This window comes from Eubalaena glacialis, chromosome 19 (genome assembly GCF_028564815.1).
Source record: "Eubalaena glacialis isolate mEubGla1 chromosome 19, mEubGla1.1.hap2.+ XY, whole genome shotgun sequence".
Lineage (NCBI taxonomy): Eukaryota > Metazoa > Chordata > Mammalia > Artiodactyla > Balaenidae > Eubalaena > Eubalaena glacialis.
Genome location: NC_083734.1, coordinates 6,980,855 through 7,001,414, shown reverse-complemented (window position 1 = coordinate 7,001,414; position 20,560 = coordinate 6,980,855). Strand labels below are relative to the sequence as shown.

The window sequence follows — 20,560 nt, the reverse complement described above, 5'->3', positions numbered from 1 at the left end:
TTGTCCCTCTCTCCTTCATCCCCTGATGAAGTTGCATTTTTCCAGGACTAGAGTTGGATTTCTGGAGCTGTGGCATGGCTTGGGATATGGGCAGAAGCCTCTTAGTTCAGCTCCAATAATTCTTTTCTATAAAATTCTGGGTTGTGACTACATTATTTTACAGCAAGGGATTTCCTTGTGGAAAGCTGTGTGCCCTGAGGAAGGAGGTATTTATTTCCAGAGTGGAGGGCATGAGGGAAACAATGACAAAATTCTCTTATATTCTTCATGCACTAGGATCACGGTTCTCAGTGTTTGGTCCCTAGACTTGGCAGCATCAGAATCACCAGGCTACTTGATAGAAATGCAAAACCCTGAGCCCCATCCCAGATGTACTGACTCAGAAATTCTGGGGGCGGGGCCCAGCAGGTTTGAACCTGCCCTTCTGGTTTTTCTGATGCACTCTCAGGGTTGAGAACCTTTGATCTGGGAGAAGAAGGAAGGAACAGGGCCAGCCAGACGTCACTCTTCAGAGGAAGGATGCTGGAGTCCGGAACCTAAATAGTGGGTGGTGCTGGGCACCCACGAGGACCCCAGCAAATGTCCATTGCACCCAGCTGAACAAACTGAAATTCAGTTGTTTATCCATTTACTCTAGGGCAATGGTTCTTCTTCCCTGTGGCACATTAGAACCACCTAGAGACTTCATTAAAAATACCCTGACCAACTGAACCAGAATCCCTGGAGTAGTGTCGGGACATCTGTATTTTTAAAAGCTTCCAGATGATTCTGACACGCGCCCATTTTTGAGATCTAATGCAGAGGGTGCCTCGCTAAGAAAAAATGTGATTTAGGTTGTCTTTACATTTATCATAGATTTTTCTGTTGGAAATGTGTTTTACCTATGTATATTATAAAAATTACATACTCATTATAGAAAAAAAACTTGGAAAATACAGAAAAGTTGAAAGGAGAGAAGCAATAAGACTCATGTTCCAACTATCTAAAGGTGGTAGTCAGTATCAGGTGTGTTTTCTTTCAATCTGTTTGTTTAATACACTGGTTTGCATTTTTTTACCGTGTTGTGATCATACTTTTTTTTTTTTTTTTTTTTTAATTTATTTTATTTATTTATTTTTGGCTGCGTTGGGTCTTTGTTGCGGTGCGCGGGCTTCTCATTGCGGTGGCTTCTCTTGTTGCAGAGCACAGGCTCTAGGCGCTCGGGCTTCAGGAGTTGTGCCTCGCGGGCTCTGGAGCACAGGCTCAGTAGTTGTGGTGCACGGGCTTAGTTGCTCCGAGGCATGTGGGATCTTCTGGGACCAGGGCTCAAACCCGTGTCCCCTGCATCAGCAGGCGGATTCTTAACCACTGCGCCACCAGGGAAGCCCGTGATCATACTTAATATAGCATTTTCTTCCACTTTTTTACTTAACATTACATTTTAGGTAGTCTGCACATTGTTATAATTGTAAGTACAGTTTTTAATATGCTCTTCTGGCAACATGACAAAAATACGGCTTTTCTCCATTTTCACATGTGCATAGTTCAAGATGGTGTTTAGAGAGGCCTTCTTTTCTTTATAATGCCTGTATTTCAAGCGTATTGTGAAATCCTACTTTGAATATCAGAAACAGAATATTAACTCTTTCTCTTCTCTTTGAATGTCTTCTCCCAGGGTCCTAATCTGTCCTCGGACTTTTCCTCACCCCAACCCCACAGGTAGATGGATAGATGGGGCTGATGAGGGATAAAAATCTTACTACAGAAAGTCGAGAGAGGAAAACACATAAATATTTTCCCAGTGTTTTAGAGCCACCACCCTACCTGTCAGCCTCAGCAGGTGTTGGATTTCTCCTAAGCCACAAGACTATAATTCATAGGATGAGGTGTGATTCATAAACATACACACACATAGAGCATTCTGATCAGACCCGCACTTCTACACTTTGGAAAGAAAGAAACCAAAGGAATAAGACAAGAAAAAGAAAGAAGGAAGCTGGGACAAAGGAAAGGATGGTAGGAAAAACAGACTGAAGTTCTGATGTGCTCAGTCAGAAATGCCAAAGTCAAGCCCTTTTTCCCACCTCTCCTTTCAACATAAGCTTCCCAGAACTTTCTTCTTTGTTGCACAGTTATGTGTGTATGTGTATGTGTGTGTGTGTATATATATATACACACATATATGTGTATGTATTTAAAATAGTAATATATATAAAGTATGTAATACTTATATATTACATACTTCATATATGTACTTTATATGTTTATAATATATATTATATATAATTTATAAAATAATATATATATATATATATATTTTTTTTTTTTTCCTTGATTGCTTCTACCTTCTGACTCAGCTGCTGATTTGAAATTAAGTTCACCATCATTGTTGGGTGAACTGGAGCAGCAATGTTTGACTTCTTGTTGGTGTCATGGATGCGCCAGGTAATTCTGCCCCATCTTCTTGCAGGACATTATGGGAAGGATGCTTACCGAAGTGGAGGACCTGATCTCCATAACTTCATCTCATCTGGATTTGTCACGTTAGGAAGAGGACACACGAAGGGTACAGTGGAAACCATTTTTTACTAAAATACAGAGGTTGCCTAGGGAACCCCGATCTGAAATGTGAAGATGGTGTGGAGGCCAGAGGCTGGTCCGGGACAGGATAAGTTGGGTGGTTTCCATGGCTGCTTATCCTGGTGACATGTGTGGCTTCTGAGAGGAGTGACCAGGAGGTCACAGGTGTGACTTTAGAAGGCAATAATAGACTTCCAAGAGGTATGCGTCCTGCCCCGCCCACGGCGTGGAGCAGGACACAGATGCCAGTGGCTCCCCGTGGGAGGGGACCACAGGCGGCATGGTGGGAAACACTGCCGACGGATGTGGCAGCATCTGCAAAGTGTTTTTTCTCCTCTTGGCTATTATTCCTTTCCATTTGAAAGCCACATTTTATAAACTGATGTCAATGTTCTGTACTGTGGGTCTCAAAGCCAGCACGCATGTCAAGAGTTTTGGCGGCCTAAGTGTGTCTATGTAAACGCTCCATGATGGGCACACAAAGGTAGAGGTTACACAGACCTTCAGGCCACAAGCTGAAAGTTAACGTGGCATTTCTGCTGAGCTGCTTTATGACCTAGCCGACAGCTTGCAGAGCATCTGTGCAGGGGGTGTGGCATCTTCGATTCTGTCTTTTGTTTAAACAGAGTTCTACTAGTGTTGTGAGCATTCTGTCATATCAAGAGTAACTGGATCCCTAACTCCTTTGATTACCTTCCTAACACCTGTGTACTGTTATAGACAACTGTGAATTCTGTTGTAGGGATGGTATATCCCTGTCTTCCCCTGAAATATGTGTTTGTTTTAAGTGTGAGTGAACAAGGAACTTTGCAATTTTTTCTTACATTCCATGCACCCAATTTTTAAATTCCCTATGTGATGTTTGTTCATCCTATAGAGAAAAAAAAATCTGTATCTGTGTATGTATTTTCTGTTGTGTCTCTTTGTGTCTAAATAAAGTTTATTGAGGATACAGGTGGCATTTGTGGCTACTAAGAGTTGCAGAATCAAATTGGGACCAGATGGCTCGGGAAGGGGAAATGGGCCCTCACAGTTAACTGGTAAAAGACACAATCCTTGACGTACTCATATCAACTCAAGCCTGGGATATATGACCCCCATGTCATCTGCTTTGTGATAATTATCTATCACTGTGAAACCAATTACTCTAAAACCAGTAATAAACATTTCTTATCTCACATAGTTTGTGTGGGTCAGGAATTTGGGAGCAGCTGAGTTGGGTGCTTCTGGCGTGGGGGTCTCTCATGAGGTTACAGCCAAGGTATCAGCAGGGGTTGCATCAGCTGAATCAGGCTTGACCGGGGCTGGAGGACTTGCTTCCAAGGTGGTGCACTTATATGGTGCTGGCTGTTGGCAGGAGGCCTGAGTTCCTCCCCGTGCCATTCTCTCCAAGGTTACTTGAGTGTCCTCACAGCATGGTGGCTGAGCTTCCCCAGAATGGGTGATCCAAGAAAGAAAAAGACAGATGACACAATGTCTTCTATGACCAAGGCCATGGGTTACACATCATCATTTTCACAATATTTTATTGGTTACACAAGTCAGCCCTATTCAGGATGGGGGACTACACAAGGGTGTGAATGTTGGGTGCCTAGGATCATTGAGGGCCACTGGAGGGCCACTTTGGAGGCTGGTTACCACACCCCTATGACCCACGGAGCAGAGCTATAAATCGGGATCTTTCCAACAGAACGTGGCCTTCTCAACTGCAGTGCTTTCTACCCTTACTTACTACTAAGGCTTCTCAACGGCAGTGATTTCCCACCCTTACCTTGCCCCTTATAGCTGGTCCAACCTGAAACACCCAACAGTTCAATCAATAGAACTCTTTATAAGTATATTATAAATGTTATGGCTTTGGGTACACACATTCATTCGACAAATATTTCATGAGGCCTGCCACGCACTAAGCAATATTCGGAAGTAAAACAAAATAGAATCCAGCCTTGTGGAACTCATATTCCACTGGGGGAAGCAGACAAAATAAACCCTTGATGCTAAGTGCAGGGAGAAAACCTAAAGCAGGTAAAGGGGGCGGGGAGCTACTCCTGTCAAGGAAGACCTCTCGGATGAGGGGGTAATTGAACAGAGACTTGCATCCCAGGCAGGGGCATCAGGAAGGCCCTGAAGTAGGTTTCTTGTAGATCAAGAAATAGGAAGGAGGCCCGTGGTTGAAGCAGGCTAGAAGGAGATGAGATCAGAGCCACAGGGGAGCCCGATCATGTATTTATGGGTGTGGATGTGAGGCTGCTTTCAAATTAGCTAGACCTCCATCGGAGCCACACAGGTGATTCTCTATCCTTATCGGTCCTTGAGTCACTGTTACCTGGGCATCCAGGAGACTCTACCCTGCCCATGCGTGTGGCGGCTTTGCTGTGGCCTCCGCTTATTATTTCCCCGTTTCATCTTGTTCTGTGGTCTCATCCAGCCCTCCTGTGTGTGCCTGGCCTGTCCTCCGGTCCATCACCCTTACCAGATCCTCTTCTCCATTCCCTTCCACTCAAGAAGGCCTCTGAAACCTCCTCTTTCCGGAAATGTACCTTGTGTGTATTTTCCTATTTAGATGATAAGAGATTGGGGTGGGAGTGGGGATTTGGAAATGGGGATTCCCTTCCAATATCAAGACCCTTTATCCCTGCGCAGCCTAGATCTCTGGAAAAGGGCCAAGCTCTATCCTCGCTTCCTTCAGAACAAACCAAGTTCAGCTCTGAATGGTACTTCTGAGTAAAGCAGCCCCATGTAAATGCCCCATGGGAAGGGGACCACTCAGAGACATCTAACCTGGGGCTGTTCCCCATCATGTGTGTTTGATTCTCTTTCTTTTCTTTATTTACTTACTTTTGCTTCAACTCCAATTACTGCCTTTCTGGTCCCTCCCCCTTTATTCCTTTTTTTGTTCCTGCTTCTTACGTGTGCCTTAGGCCTTCTGGTGGCACCTGCCCATAGCATAGCCCCACTATGACTCTCGGAACTTGTGGGGTAGCTAACACCTGTTTTAGAAGGTGATAGCATTGACCTACCGACCACATCACTGAGTTGAACATGGATTTCTCTCAGACTCTGATTATCGGAGACCGAGCATGGATGGTCTTTGTTCTGAATGGCACTGGGAACCTTCACTGGAAGCTGGGACCCTCCCAGTCCTGTGTTCCGTTTTTTGGGTCCCAGAGGCATCACAGAGAGACATGCGCTCCAGCTCCAGTGGGGCTCCCCCAAATTCAGACAGTAGGGGGTGAGGATGCATATATGTCTGCCTGCTTTATAACAAGATTCACAGGTACATGGATAATTAAATTCTTTGGATGAAGCCTTACTAAGTAGATATTCTTTTGTTAATGGGCTGGAGAAGGTGAGACATTAGAAGAAATAGAGTTCTGACCCTAGGGGCTTCCTAACCACCAAGGCCCCCTGTTCCATCTCTATCCTGTTGGGAGACCCCACATTTTAGCCTAAGGGGCCACACAGTCATTGGCCAGCCTCCTAGGTGGCATAGCACTGCCTTAGGCTCACAGGCACCAGAATTCGTACTTACGCCCCTTTTCAGGACTTTCTAACTGAATGATGTGATCTCACCTTTTCCTACAATTCTTACTTTTCCTTTTATTTTCTCCTTCTCCTAGGGAACTAATTCTGCATGTCTCCCTGCTCTGATTTCTTCTTTGACCTCCTGCTTGCTCATCCCTTCGGGTAAATGGGAGTCAAGTCTCAGGAAGATACTGATCAGAGTGGCCATGAGTTTAGACCAAGTTTCCCCTATAACTTTTCCTCTTTTGATTAGACAAGAGCCCCCAGACTCTCCCGTGGGAACCCAGGGCAGTCTTTAAGGGCACAGAGGGTCTACTCGGGCTGCCACGACGAAAACCCAAGGATAAAGGCTTCTCTTTACCAAGCAGTTACTATGTGCCGGCGCTGTCTTATTTGCACCTTTACAGCAACCCCGCGGGAGAGCTCTTGTCCCCACTTTTACTGGGGAAAAACTGAAGCTGGAGCCGTTGAGTGGCCTGCCCAGGTCAACTGCAGACAGTTAGCGTTGTTTCATCCCATCCAGACCTGCTTCCAGAGTAGGTACTCAAGCCCCCCACATCCTGTCTCGTGAAGACGGAAGGGCCGAGGTGGGTGGGGCGGTGGGTCAGCAGGACCCACATGTCGTGAGCACTCAGTGACTGATGGCTGTTTTATTAGAGGACACACTTTACAAGACAGGAAGTCACAAAAAGATGATGGGCCGGAAACTAGCATCACATTGTAAATCAACCATACTTCAATTTAAAAAAAAAAAAGATCAGGAGTCGGAGCATTTACACCAGATGAGCAGGGTCAGTCCTTCCAGAAAGGAGGCTCAGTCTCCTCAGATAATTATTCAGGGTCTGTCTCAGTGAACACACCTACGGACACCCTCTGCTGTCCAGGTGGTTTGGTCAAAAATCTCAGGCTGGCTGGCTGTTTTTGAGTCTGGATGAAAAAGCCTGAAGACGCTTTCCAGAAACTCCCATGGGACCTACTGTTAATTCCCTGGATCTCCACCAGTGTAGCCCAGGCCACGCCAGGCCCAAGTCCTTCCAGGTGGTGGTGTCAGCAAATGCATCTGATCTGTGCTGACCGGCACTATTCCTCGGGTCCTTTCCACCCGTGTGTGTGTGTGTGTGTGTGTGCACGCGTGTGTGTGTATGTAAGAGACAGAGAAATCCCTGAAGCCTTTGCTGAAAGGTAGGAGCCCCAAAGGGACTCCCGTGTGGAGGAGGTAGGCACTGCTGCCCACCTGGCCGTTCATCCCTCCATGTCAGCTCGCATGCTGAGCATCTGCTCTGTGCCACACACTCTTCTAGGCCCTGAGGATGCAGCAGACAGACTTTACATGCCAGAGAGAGATGACAGACAAACTGAAAGAAAGAAGTAAATCTCTGAAGTATGTCAAAAAGGAGTTAAAAGCTAGGGAGAAAAATGAGGCAGAGAATGAAGGAAGGAGTTGCAGTTTTTAAAAAGAGCATCCAGAAGGCTTCAGAAAAAAAGTGGCATTTGAGCAAAGGCTGAAGGAGGTGAAGGGTCAAGTAGCCTGGATTGGTGGGGGGAGGGTTTCCCAGGCCAAGGGAACAGCCACCCACTGCCCACCTGACTGGCACAGGGACAGCCGTGAGGCTGGAGCAGATGGGGCCTGGGTGTGGGCAGTAGGGGGCGAGGTCAGAGAGGGGCTGGACCACCCAGGGCCTGGGGGTCACTTGACGATCTGGTTGCCACTCTGGGCAGAACTAAAAACAAGATGCTTTTGGCCTGACGTATTAGGAAGAGGGACGTCTGTGGGAGGGCCAGGGTTTCGGCAGAGGCTGGGGGTGAAGTGAATTCAGTCTGACGTCATATTAAGTTTTAGATGCTTCTTAATCACCCAGGTGGAAATGTCAAGTTCAGGGGAGTTGTCCTGGCTGGGGATGTAAACGGAGGAGTTTCCAGTACATGAAGCCGGACACTGGGTGAGATCGGCTAGCGGGTGAGCAGAGGCTCCAGAAGAAGAGATGAAGTTGGGGAGGTGAGGAGGGACCTGCAGAGGAGACCAGTCAGGAGCAGGCAGCCAGGAAGCAAGAAAACCAGGGCCAGGTGAAGTCTTGGAAATCAAGTGGGAAGAAAATCCGTGTTTCCGGGAGAGAGCCGTCAGCTGTTATAAACTGTAGAGAGGTCAGGGGAGGTGAAGCCTGAGAAGTGACTGCGGTGTGACTTGTAACGTGGAGATCATTGTGAGCTTGGCAGGGGCAGTTTGGGGGTGGTGGGGGAACTCATCCATCCGATGGATACAAGAGGGAATGGATGGCATCTGGGATGTGCTTCTACACGATCAGGGCAAACTGAGTGACGGGAAGAGAAGGGTTCATCATGCTCGCCTCTCTATTTGGGGAGATGTTTGAAATGTTCCATAATAAAAAGTTTAAAAAGATTGTTAAAATAAGGGGCGAAGAGGAATAGGAGGCTGCAGGTACAGACAACTCCTTAGAGTCTTAAAGTGAAGGAGAAGGGAGAATGAGGGCAGTAGCTGGAAGGCAGTGTGATATAAAGAGAGGTTTGTCTTTTTTAAGATGGGAGAAATCACAGTATATTTGATATCTGTATGCTGGTAGGAAGGATCCAGTAAAGAAGGGGAAAATTGATTCTGCAGGAGTGGGGGATGGTATATTTCAGAAGTGACATCCTTGATAGGCGAGAGATTCCTTGATGGAATCTGTCAGCCGGGGGGGCTGGCCTTGTCTAAGGGTGAAGTCCACCCAGAGTCGCAAGCAGGGTATTCGGCCACAGGTGCATGCAGGTGGGCATATGGGATCCCTGCGCAGTGATTTGGGAGGCAAGGTCATCCACTGTAAGCATTAGGGTGACCAACCATCCCAGTTTGCCCAGGACTGTTCCAGTTTTAGCCCAGAAAGGCCCGTGTCCTAAGAAACCCCTCAGTCCTGGGCGAATGAGGTCAGTTGGTCACCTTAGTGAGGACGTGTGAGCAGGCCCAGCCTGTCTGGTTTCAGAGCATCTTCCACACCCATCTCTAGAGCCCAGAGACGTGGAATGAGGATGCTGCTGCCTGGAGCTGGCACCTGCACAGCCTCAGAGGCCTTGGGACTCCCCTGAGATGGAGATAAGGCCAGAGCGCCAGAAGCTGCTGCCCTGTGGGGAGCATCCCAGACCCCGCAGAAAGACCCTGGATGGATCGCTTCATTCTGTCTACATGATGCTCCCTAGGGCTAGGCTGGAAGTGGCCATTCCTGCTGCCCAGCAGACTCTCCATGGGGTCTGAGACAGAAGATGGGTGGGGGGCATGAATGCTACGAAGGGGGTGCGGGCGCTGGAGCAGGTGCTGAGACCAAAGCTGGAAAAGTGACCATCCTGATGCCAGTTTAGGGGTCTCAGCAAGGAGGAGACTGGCAGAGGTGGCACCCCGGCTGCTCAGCCCCCAAATCCAAGGAAGAGGAGGAGCAATGGTGGTCCAGAGGGAGGGGCTGGGCAGATGGCACCTGCTCCCTGAGAAGAGAACAAAGCCAGAGGGGGGGTTCTAACACCCAGAAACGCACAGGTGTCAGCCAGTGATGAGTCTGGGTAAAAGGTCTACCAGGAAGAAGACATCAGAGCAGGGAAAGCAAGGACCAGAGCCTTTGGATCAGCGTGATGGGTGGGAGATAAAGCACAGGAGGTGTGAGCTTTTGGTGATGACAAGGTCCAAGGGATAACCACGGCAGTGGGTGGCTGAATGAAGCCAGGAAGGCAACCAAAACTGAGTCAGGGACCTGCTTCGGCTCTTCTGGTTCCACGTGGGTTTGTGGTTCCCCCAGCACTGTCCTTCTCAGCCCTTGCCCAAGCCCCACTGCTGGCCTGAACCCCATGCCCCCACGGGCCCGTGCTCACCCCTCCCTCCAGCGCATTTGTCTGGGCGCTGCCATGGCCGCGTGTGATACAGGGTTTGAAATTAGATCTGCTCTTCTAGAAAAGGCAGAACAGGTGCACGGGCCTCTGTGGAACTGCAGGCTACCAGCCCACACCAGGATCTGAGCAAGGGCTTTCAGACCATCCTGTGGACTGTAATGACGAGACCCCTGTGCTGTTTGGCTCCAGAAATCCAGCTTAAGACATTTTCACGCTCTGGGAGCCAGGGGAGCGAGTGGGCTTGACTACACCAAGGTGTTCGGAGGCTGGACTCCAAGTAAACCGCAGCGCTCGGAAGGCGTCCGGTCTCCGTGGCAGCAGTGAGCTGGGAAATACAGCAAGAGAGAGGGAAGGCTGGGCCTAGCTTGCCTGAGATCAGCCTCTGAGAAGCCAGCACCACCTGGGAGCGTTCTTGCCTGTGCCCCTCTGTAGGCCGGGGGCACCAGGAAGGAGTGGGAGCAGGCCAGAGGACCTCTGGGGTTCTGGGCTGAGGGCACCAGAGCTCTAAACTGCCTACTGATTGTTCTGATCTGCGCTCTCGGTTTCCTCTGCCTGCTGACTCCTGATTAATGGCTGAATACCGAGAGCCAGGCGCTGACTCAGTGCGCTCAGCTTTCCTCAGTGGTACTTCGTGCGCCCCATGCCAGCACCTATAGGCTACCTCTAAGCCTTAACACTTAGGAAAACCTGTGGCATCAGTGTGATTCCATATTTTGTTAGAATTGAGTCAACCTCGCCTGGTGGCTAATTGGTTAAAATTGGTTGCATCAGAAGCAAAGATGGATCTGCATGAATGTTGAACTCAACGCTCACCAAGTGAATCCCTTTCTCAATGTAACTGCTGTTCAAACAAAATAAGAGGAAATAAGGCAAAGCAAAACCCAGGGCAATACCTTTGAGAGTTTTTCATTTGAGTACTTCCACTTACAAACTTAGCCATTTTGCCTAAAGGCAGCTTTTCTACAAAACCCTCTTTCCCATGTGGGTCCTGCTGACAAGTACACCATGACCCTCCAGGAAGCGGTAAGCGTGCTATGTCCCTCCTCAATGTGGCCCAGGACTCCCTTTCCACTGAGATTAGTTTGGGCAGCAGTTAAACCCTTGCGGCTCCATCTGAAGAGCGTGGAGCCCTGGGCCCACTTCCTGAGCTGCCCAAGAGTTCACCTCTAAGGTAGGACCACCCAGTTTGCCACTGGGAGACTCATTCAAGGGACCAAGAAGTCAATCCACAAGTTTTCCATCCTTCTTGGGCTCATCTTGTTCTAAGGGCAGTGCTTGGCTTGAAAGTATCACCAATTTAAACTACCTTGGTAGATGGTGGCTCAGAGAAAAATTCCCATCCATCAGTCCATCGGCTGAGTCCTGGACCATACGTGTCTCTGTTTAATGTTTGTTTGTGGGCCTGCTACCACTGGCTCATGTAGGATGCCAGGCCAGTCCACTGGGACAATTTGCTGGGCTGGTGTAAGAAGAGGGGAGATATTATAGAACAAAGGAGAAAGATGCACTGTAAATCTCTTTGCCTTGGGAAGTTTCACCTCTTACCTATAGGGTACATATATGTTCTCCTCAAAGGAGAAGTAACCCAGGTACAGCTAGATCTCCTATAGTCTCCACCAGTGGGGCAAGAGAGAAGTCTCTTTGGTGTCTTGGGGTCAGGAAAGCATCCCTCACTCCTTATCTTCTGCCAGCCTGACTCTCCTTTTCTGCTCAAACAGGAGGAGGAGGTATACAGGATCCCTTTAGCACCCTGAATCTTGGTGGTCTCTTTAAATCCCACTGGGAGAAGGTAGAGGATGGAGTTCTTCTGTGTTCCCAGAGGCTGACTTGCCCAGCCAGAGGTCTAGCAGCTCTGGGCTATGTCCTTATTTTCCAGTCTCTTGCTGGTGCCAGATCCAAGCTTTCTCCTGCCATGACCCATGGCTCAAGTTGACTCCAGGGGCAGGTTGGTGGCCAGTACAGTCTCTTCCTGGCACTGGTCTTGGCATTGACCCGTCATCCAAGTTAGGAATCTCCCCTTCCCAGAAGCTAGCCCTTGGCATTGGCTTCCTCATTCTATGCTGCTCACTGCCAAGAGTCTCATGAACCCTGACAGCTAAGCCATGGGGCTGTCTAGTCCCGGAAAGGTGGTGGCAATGCCATTTCTGCCAGCTGGAATCTGTGGCCAGGAGAGGATAGCCTCGCAATCAACAGCTGCCAGCACTTCATGGTGGCCCCGAAGGGGGACAGAATACTGTTCTCAGGTTCTCAGCACCACACTTTTGGGAACAGAACCATATAATTCTGTGACTCTGCTTTATGCAGATTATGTCCGTGGCAGAACAAAGAAGTCCCAGCTCTTCCTGCCTGGAGTCATGGCCTCAGTCTCAGTCTTACTCCCCTCCAAATAGTGGTGTAAACTTCCCTCCTTAGATGGTTGTGGAAGAAGAAAACTGGTGAGAAAAAGGGGGTCGCTGGAGCCAGACATGCTGGTTCACTCTCAGCTCCACCACTTGCTAATTTTTCTTATTGTCTTAGCTTAAGAGTGCTGAGTGCGGATTCTCAACCACTGCGCCACCAGGGAAGTCCAGAATTATGTTTTCGTATATTAATTATCTTCCACGGTTTTGTTTTTCTTCTTAGTAGACTCCAATTATAGGGATGCTGGGTTTTTTTCCTGTCTTTCAGTGCAACCACGTTGTATATAATTTGTTTTGCTTTTATTAGTTCATTGTCATTCTCTTGTTTGCCTCTTGCCTTTTCATCAGTGCCTTTAAATAAGTTTTATTTTGACTCTCTTCTTTCCTAGGCATCTTGTACTTTAGTCTTCATTTTGTCTCTTTCACATCTTTCCTGTGTTCAGTGAATTCTCTTTAAATTTCTATCTCTTTTTCTGCCACTTGTTTTTAGGTTTTGAATTTCTGTTTCTAGGTGTTTTCTTTTAACAACTACAAATGTGTTTTTAAGTCCAACTCACTTCAGAGTGTTGTGTTTAGTTTTCTTTTGCTTCATGGTTATTTTTGTGTGGGATTGGAAGAAAATTGTTACTAGTAGAGGTGTTTGGATTCCCAGCTTATGTTTTTTAACAGTAGATTCGTATGTGTTTACTCCTATTTCTTCTATCTATTTTCTGATTGGAGGAAGTTATCAGATTCCTATTGTAATGGTATTGTTTCTACTAGTATAGAAAATACAGTTTATCTAATGGGTATTATTATTATCATTATTACTCTTTGGAAGGAGATGTGCGTCTCTGTCATTTTTGTTCTCTTGTCTTATAGCAGTGGTCCCCAATTTTTTTGGCACCAGGGACCAGTTTCGTGGAAGACAATTTTTCCACGGACCAGGGTGGGGGAGGGGGGTGGTTCAGGCGGTAATGCGAGCGATGGGGAGCGATGGGGAGCAGGCAGATGAAGCTTTGCTTGCTTGCCCACCCCTCACCTCCTGCTGTGAGGCCCGGTTCCTAACAGGCTGCGGACAGGTACCAGTCCGCATCCCAGGAGTTGCAGACCCCTGTCTCATAGGGCTCCATTCCCCCTGCTTCTTTTCCCCTTTACCAGCCGATCTCCAAAGATTCTCCCTTCCTTTTTACCTTCTTCTCAATATTTTAGAGGATGGTTGCTTTGAATTGCATGTAGTCAGTACTCTGACCTACCAGATAACTTTCTCTGTGTTTTCATACTTAGGATGAACGTTCTCATTTTGACAACAGTTTTAGGTCACTCTTAGGCCTGCTGCTGTCTCCTCCTCTTCTCTCTTTCATATAGTTTTTTATTTCCAGGCTGCTTGTTCGCCACAAGGCTTGTAGCAGGACTAGAAAGATAATTTGCTGAGATATCTTTTTTCTTTTTTTTAAAATGTAATTTAAAATCTGGGCATGTTCTGGTTATGTTAAGCACACAGCTAGAAATAACAGAGGTAGAATTAAGGCCAGGGCTGTCTGATTATATTATGTTTGATTATATTATACAACAGAGAGATAGATTGGGGTTGTGGAATATACTGGTAAATGGATAAAGCTACACATGTGAAGCGAAGTCTTACTTGATCAACTATAGTGTATGGCTTTATGTGTAATGCAGTAGTTACTTCCTGCTTTTGCCACTGACTATGGAAAACCTAACTGGTGATCACTAGTTCTACTAATTGGATATAGGAGTAAATATTATATCATTGACAACTGTAGAATTCTGTCATCACCCTGTTCTCCATTTCCCTAGAGTGGCAGATGCAGTAGGACAGGACTCAGAACAACTTTTATGGAAATGTTGGGCCACGCAGAAGGTGAGGAATTTTTTTTTTTTTTTTTTTGGGCTGTGTTAGGTCTTCGTTGCTGCGCTCGGGCTCTCTCTAGATGCGGCGAGTGGGGGGCTACTCTTCGTTGAGGTGAGCAGGCTTCTCATTGCGGTGGCTTCTCTTGTTGCGGAGCATGGGCTCTAGGCATGTGGGCTTCAGTAGTTGTGGCACGGGGGCTCAGTAGTTGTGGCTCATGGGCTCTAGAGCACAGGCTCAGTAGCTGTGACACATGGGCTTAGTTGCTCCGTGGCATGTGGGATCTTCCCGGACTAGGGATCAAACCCATGTGCCCAGCATTGGCAGGCGGATTCTTAACCACTGCGCCACCAGGGAAGCCCCAGAAGGTGAGGAATTTTAGCAAATGATGGTGCAACTCTTCAGACAAAGAACTAGACTAAACTCCACTGCCAGAGGTCCCTGGTAAAAATTAATATCCAGATCTAAGGACTCGTCTTAGTCTTCATTCTTCATGTTTTGCTTTTTCTCCAGAATTTGATGTTGTGAACTTCCCATTCTGACTTGGAATTAATTTCTTATGATGGTAGACTACAGTTCTCTTTGACCATGCCTTCTGTGTCTCCTTTTCTGGGGATCGTTTCTCCCCATCACACCATAAATATGCACATTTTCCAAGCTCTGTGTGAACCCTCTGCTCTTTTCTTTCTTAAAATGTTCCCTTAGAGAATATGCGTGATGTGCGTGACTCCTGTCATCTTTTGTAAGCCAAACAGCCAAAGTCCATCTCACTCAACCCTGATGTTTTTGCTGAATTCCACTGATAAACTCTTTCAGCAGAGAAGTGGCATTGGGAGTAGGAAAAGGAGAGACCTACCTGCATTTTCCGCCATCACTCCAAACTCAGAATCTCCTAAGGTGAATCTGCACAATTCCTCCAAAACCAGCTTCTATTTTTATTGAAAATTTGTTGATATCATTTTCTTCTAGTTGCCCAAACTGGGAGCATGAGTGTCACTTCTGCTTGATTCTCTTGATACACACCCATTGCCCTCATCCTTGTTCTCTTGGTTCATCTTCAGTACCTCTTTTGAATCTTCCACATTTGTCCACTTCCCCAGTACAATTTTTTTCCAGTTCATATCCAGTTTAGTTGAATAGCTGCCTAACTGGAATCTTTGCCTTTTCTCTCTCTGCTCGCACCTTCCCACAGTCCATTGCCAGATTAATCCTTCTTCAATATCATTTTGAGCAAGTCATACTCCTACTCAGAATCCTAGAGTGGCTCCCCCATTTCCTGTATTTCTTCTATTATTTAGGCATTCAAGCGCCTCCACCTTCCTGGTCATTCTGATTGCCCTTCTACTCAGTTAAAACTGTACATGGTAAGCCTGCCTGGTATACTTAACCTTTCACTGAATGAGCAATATTCTTTTTGCCTGCATGAAGCCTGAAATGTTTGGTCTCCCACCTTTTCACTTACTTTAAATCCTACTCATACTTTATGGCTGTACAGAAATCTTGCTTTTTTCCATGCACTTCAACTTCTAAGAGTTTTCCCCACTTCCAAGTCCCCATATCAGGTCTGTAGGGGGCTCTTCTTGATCCCTCTGGAGATCTATAAATTAAAAAGACATGTTTCCTTCCACACACACCTGATGTGATAGCATATTGACAGGGATTTAGCAACAAGCCACCCGGCCATTCAGAAAGGGGAAGAAAAGGAGGCCCTCAGCAGACACTGATCCATAGCAATTTTGAAACTCTCTGAGCAGACATTCCGAGGGGCTCCTGATCTGGATGGGTGTGGGAGGGTGATCCTTGATTGGGCTGAAGTTCTGCTCTCTGGAGGGGCTTCCTCATCCAGTGTTTCCCATGGCTCCTGGCTCTGCTCTCTAGATTTTCCTCATTTCCCATTATCTTCCTTGGCCGTATCTGAAATGGGTGTTGGGGAATATTTCTTAGGAATGACACAGCTTTCTCAGTCCACCCATTTCCCACAGAGAGTCAGAGGTCTCAAGATTGTTTAAAGAATCAGGCTCCCTGGTCCTTTGGCAGTTCAAAACAGGAGGTTTCTTACCTGTTTGATTCCGTTCAACTCCAAGTGCTTGTAAACATACATCGTTCTTGAGATACAGTCCTCAGAACTGCTATTTCCTTTGCCCCAGGCCTCTTTCCCCCACTTAATGGGAGGTATTCTGAGCCCTGCAGACTTTGGAGGAGATACACCCTTATGTTCTTTACTCTGAGTCACTTTATACAGTTAAAATACTGACCTCCAGCTAACGTGGGAGGGGATAAGGAGCAGGGAAAGTGGCACAGCAGCGCTTAAATGCTCCCACTTCGATGTGCTGCATGGGACCTCCACTCACGTCACTGGCCAGAGTTAGGCACAGGGACATGCCAAACTTTGAGATGGCAAAGAAGTGTATTCTTCTTGCACTGGGAGGGAAGGAGAGGCAAATCGTGACTAGTCTGCAGTGTGTCACTGCTCGGTGGAAGCTGTAGGCTAGACAGTTGAGACAGGCCCCCAGTAAGGCAACGAGAAGGGGTGTTGTTCAGAAGATGCCAGAAGGTGCAGGTCCTTCCTTTGGGTCACTGTCGAGCAAACACCTGGTGCTGGTAACTGTACTTGGTGCAAAGAATTGTGGGCTTTTCCTGGACTGGCTGCCTCACAGCCTCCTATCCTTGGTCCTTGGTACCCAGAAGAGTCTCCCTCATGATGAGGATGAACTCATCCTGTGTGGCTTGGGATCCCAGAGATTCAATGGCCCTGAGACGCCATGCTTCTTGGAGGTTATGCTAATACAACTGACGCTTCATAAAGCATCCTAACCAAAACACAGTCCCTGGAATCGCTCGATTTGTTAGAGAGCCACCACTCCCAAGACTCAGCTTTGATTGGAGAAAGTCCGAAAGCCATCAGGGAACAGAATAGAGTCTGAGCAGGTCTTTGCAGCCTTCATCTCTTCCCATGGATGCAGATACGTCCTAGGAGCCACTACGATGCCAAAAGGGCTAAGAATCTGTTTGTTTGTTTTACTTTGTAACTGACGGGTTCACAGTCCCATTCTGGAAGTTTTACTAGGGGAATACAACAAAACTGCTGGCCCCATTATTGATGAGATGGATTCTTGGGGGAGCGGTCAAAGACCCAGTGCCCTCACATCAGCACAACACGGGCTCTGGGAATGCCCAGGCGGAGTAGGGCTTGCCTGAGAGTCGAAGCTGTCATTTGGGCGGGTGGAGGCGTGAGTGGCTCAGCCAGGTGCCGAGGCTCAGCCAGGTGCCGAGGCTCAGCCAGCCTCTTCTTTTTTTTGATTAATTGGTTTCTCTTTTATTTTATGGGACTTGACAGCACTGGTTGTGGCTTTTCGTGGTTGACTACCCCCGGAGTACCTAATTACAGAGGAGATTTTTAAAAGCAACAATGAACACATTTTCTAAATATGTTTTCAATCCGCTCCCCTCCCTGGGTAATTGGAGGCAGAGGAAAAGGAGGGCTGGAGGTATTCCCAGAGGGCTCTTGTCAATCAGTCCCAGGCAGGTCCCACTGGGGCCACTCAGGGGCACTGTCACCGGGAAATCACAAGGCGGGGACAGCAGGGGGCGTGCCCCGCCGCCCCGAGGCCACTCCCCGGGCACAGGAAGCTCTCACACCTGCTTTCTTACTCCTGCAGGTGAGGGCTGAGGCACCACTCAAGAGCTAGGTAGGAAATTATACACTTCAGCCAAAGAAGCGAGGTGTTCTGTCAAAAGGGAAAGAAAAATATTAGAAGCTTCTAGGGAGATCAAAGCCACACTCAGTGAAAGCTCCTGGCACAGGAGATTCTGAGACTCTTCTTCCTTGTTCGTTTGAATGAATCGTTGCGATAGAAATCACATACTTTTCATGCACTCATCTACTAATTCATTCATTCATCCACCCACTCATTTCATTTGTTCATTCATTCATTCATTCATTCATTCATTCAATGCCTTTGACCCTAGGCTAGACACTGGAAGATCTGTTGGCAAGAATCTCACTGAGCAGGGAATGGCATCCAGGCCTCGATCTGCACTGAAGACCAGAATGAGGGTGGAGTGTGTGCCTCTGTGTCCCAACGTCCTGCTGGCCCAGACACCAAATCGCTTCCCACTTCCCCCTAATGGAGGAAGAGGAGAGAAAATGCCTATGATTAAGTCACATTTTATTTCTTTATGTCTGGCTGGCCACCTTCACTAGCCCTTTCGCTTCTTCTAAGGGCCTCTAACTCTCTGCCAATTACAAGCTGCGGGGCTGACGGTGCAGGAGGTTAGTGTGAGGCAGGAATCACAGGGACTCCTTGGCTGGAGAGACTTTTTCTTTTTAAATTTATTTATTTATTTATTTATGGCTGTGTTGGGTCTTCGTTTCTGTGCAAGGGCTTTCTTTAGTTGTGGCGAGCGGGCGCCACTCTTCATCGCGGTGCGCGGGCCTCTCACTATCGCGGCCTCTCTTGTTGCGGAGCACAGGCTCCAGACGCGCAGGCTCAGTAGTTGTGGCTCACGGGTGCCAGTTGCTCCGCGGCATGTGGGATCTTCCCAGACCAGGGCTCGAACCCGTGTCCCCTGCATTGGCAGGCAGACTCTCAAGCACTGCGCCACCAGGGAAGCCTGAGAGACTTTCTTAAAAGAACTAAGGATGTCAAGGACACATGCCAAGGATGCACTACACACACGTGCACGCACGCACGCTGATGTGCACAAGGAGATGTCAGCTCTTTGCCCCTCGACTTTCCTTTCTGGAGAGTCGCACCGAAGTTGAATCGTTTTACAGCACAAGGATGTAAACCTTTGGGCCTATCTATTATCTCTGTCTCTTCTCTCTGCAACTACAAGGGGTGGGCAGCCCTTGCACAGGATCCCTGAGTCACGGACTGCTCCCCTTCTCAATGTGGGCTCCCTTTATGGGAGAACGGGGAGCATTCACCTCCCCCCTCCCTGCTTTCTGCATAAGAGCAATCTTCCCCAAATCCCTCCATCATGGGCCCTCGTTCAACTCTGCACAGTAGGACAGCGGTTTTCACCTCCACTTACTATCAGACTCACCAAAACTAAAGAAAGAGATGCAGGGACGTCCCTGGTGGCGCAGTGGTTAAGAATACGCCTGCCAATGCAGGGGACATGATTTCGAGCCCTGGTCCAGGAAGATCCCACATGCCATGGAGCAACTAAGCCCGTGCGCCACAACTACTGAGCCTGCGTGCCACAACTACTGAGCCCATGTGCCACAACTACTGAGCCCACGTGCCACAACTACTGAAGCCCATGCACCTAGAGCCCGTGCTCCACAACAAGAGAAGCCACCACAATGAGAAGCCCGTGCACTGCAACGAAGAGTAGCCCCTGCTCACCGCAACTAGAGAAAGCCCGCACACAGCATCAAAGACCCAACACAGGCCAAAATAAATAAATAAAATTTTAAAAAAAGAACAAAAACACTGCCAATTAAAGTACGAACAGCAACAAACACCCAATGCAGCCAAAAATAAATAAATAAATAAATATTTTTAAAAAAAGAAGAAAGAAAGAGATGAAGATGGAAGGCTCCATCCAAGATCTCCTGAATCATTATCTGTAGAAGTGCAAATCTGTGACACTGAGAAGCTTCCAAGGTGATTCTGATACCCAGCTGTGGTCTGTGCAGCTCAACTCCCATTTTGAATCACCCAGGGGATGTTGTTAAAATGCAGATTCTGACCCAGTAGGTCTGGGGTGGGCTTGTGATGCAGCCTTTCCAACAAGCCCCCTGGGGTTCCTGCCGGTCCAGGAGCAAACTTTGGGTAACAAAGGTAGAGAGTTATGGTTCCCAAACTTGGGTACACATTAGAATTCTCCGGGGAGCTTCTAAATATCCTTAATGTCCAAGCTGAACCCCCAACCAACTAAGTCATAGTTTCTGGGGCTGGGACCCAGACATTAGTAATTTCTACAGCTTCCCAGGTGATAACTTAGCGTGGCCCCAGCTGAGAACTGCTGGTCCAGGAGCTGTTTCCTACCAGCGTGGGTCTGTGATTCTGCTTCTTACTTCCCATCCCAATCACTCTCCAAAATCCATTTCCAACCAGCTGGGCACTGCATTTTTTTTTCCAGACAGCTAGACAATACATATTATCATCACAGAAGAGCTCGTTGAAACATATCCATTTCTAAGATAACGGCAACATTAGCAACATTAGCAAAGCCGGCACATTCAGTATATTCCCTTCACACAGAAAATTAATTCTCAATTGTTGGCTAATGGTTCCTTGGCTTCTCCCGGAGCAATCTGTGTTGTACATTTACACAACCACATAGGCACATTGGTACAGAGACACACCACACCCGTGGGATGAATCAATCACTGTCCTGCCATCTT

At 47.6% G+C, this 20,560-nt stretch overlaps 1 protein-coding gene across 2 annotated transcripts in view; it reads left to right on the top strand.

Moving 5' to 3' along the window:
• Positions 1 to 20,560, top strand: part of SHISA6 (shisa family member 6) — a 252,892-nt gene that overhangs the window by 119,560 nt on the left and 112,772 nt on the right. For both annotated transcript variants that reach the window (XM_061175324.1, XM_061175323.1), the window contains exon 3: positions 2,450 to 2,545. In XM_061175324.1, the coding sequence (XP_061031307.1) occupies positions 2,450 to 2,545 (96 nt within the window). The remainder of the gene's footprint in view (positions 1 to 2,449; positions 2,546 to 20,560) is intronic.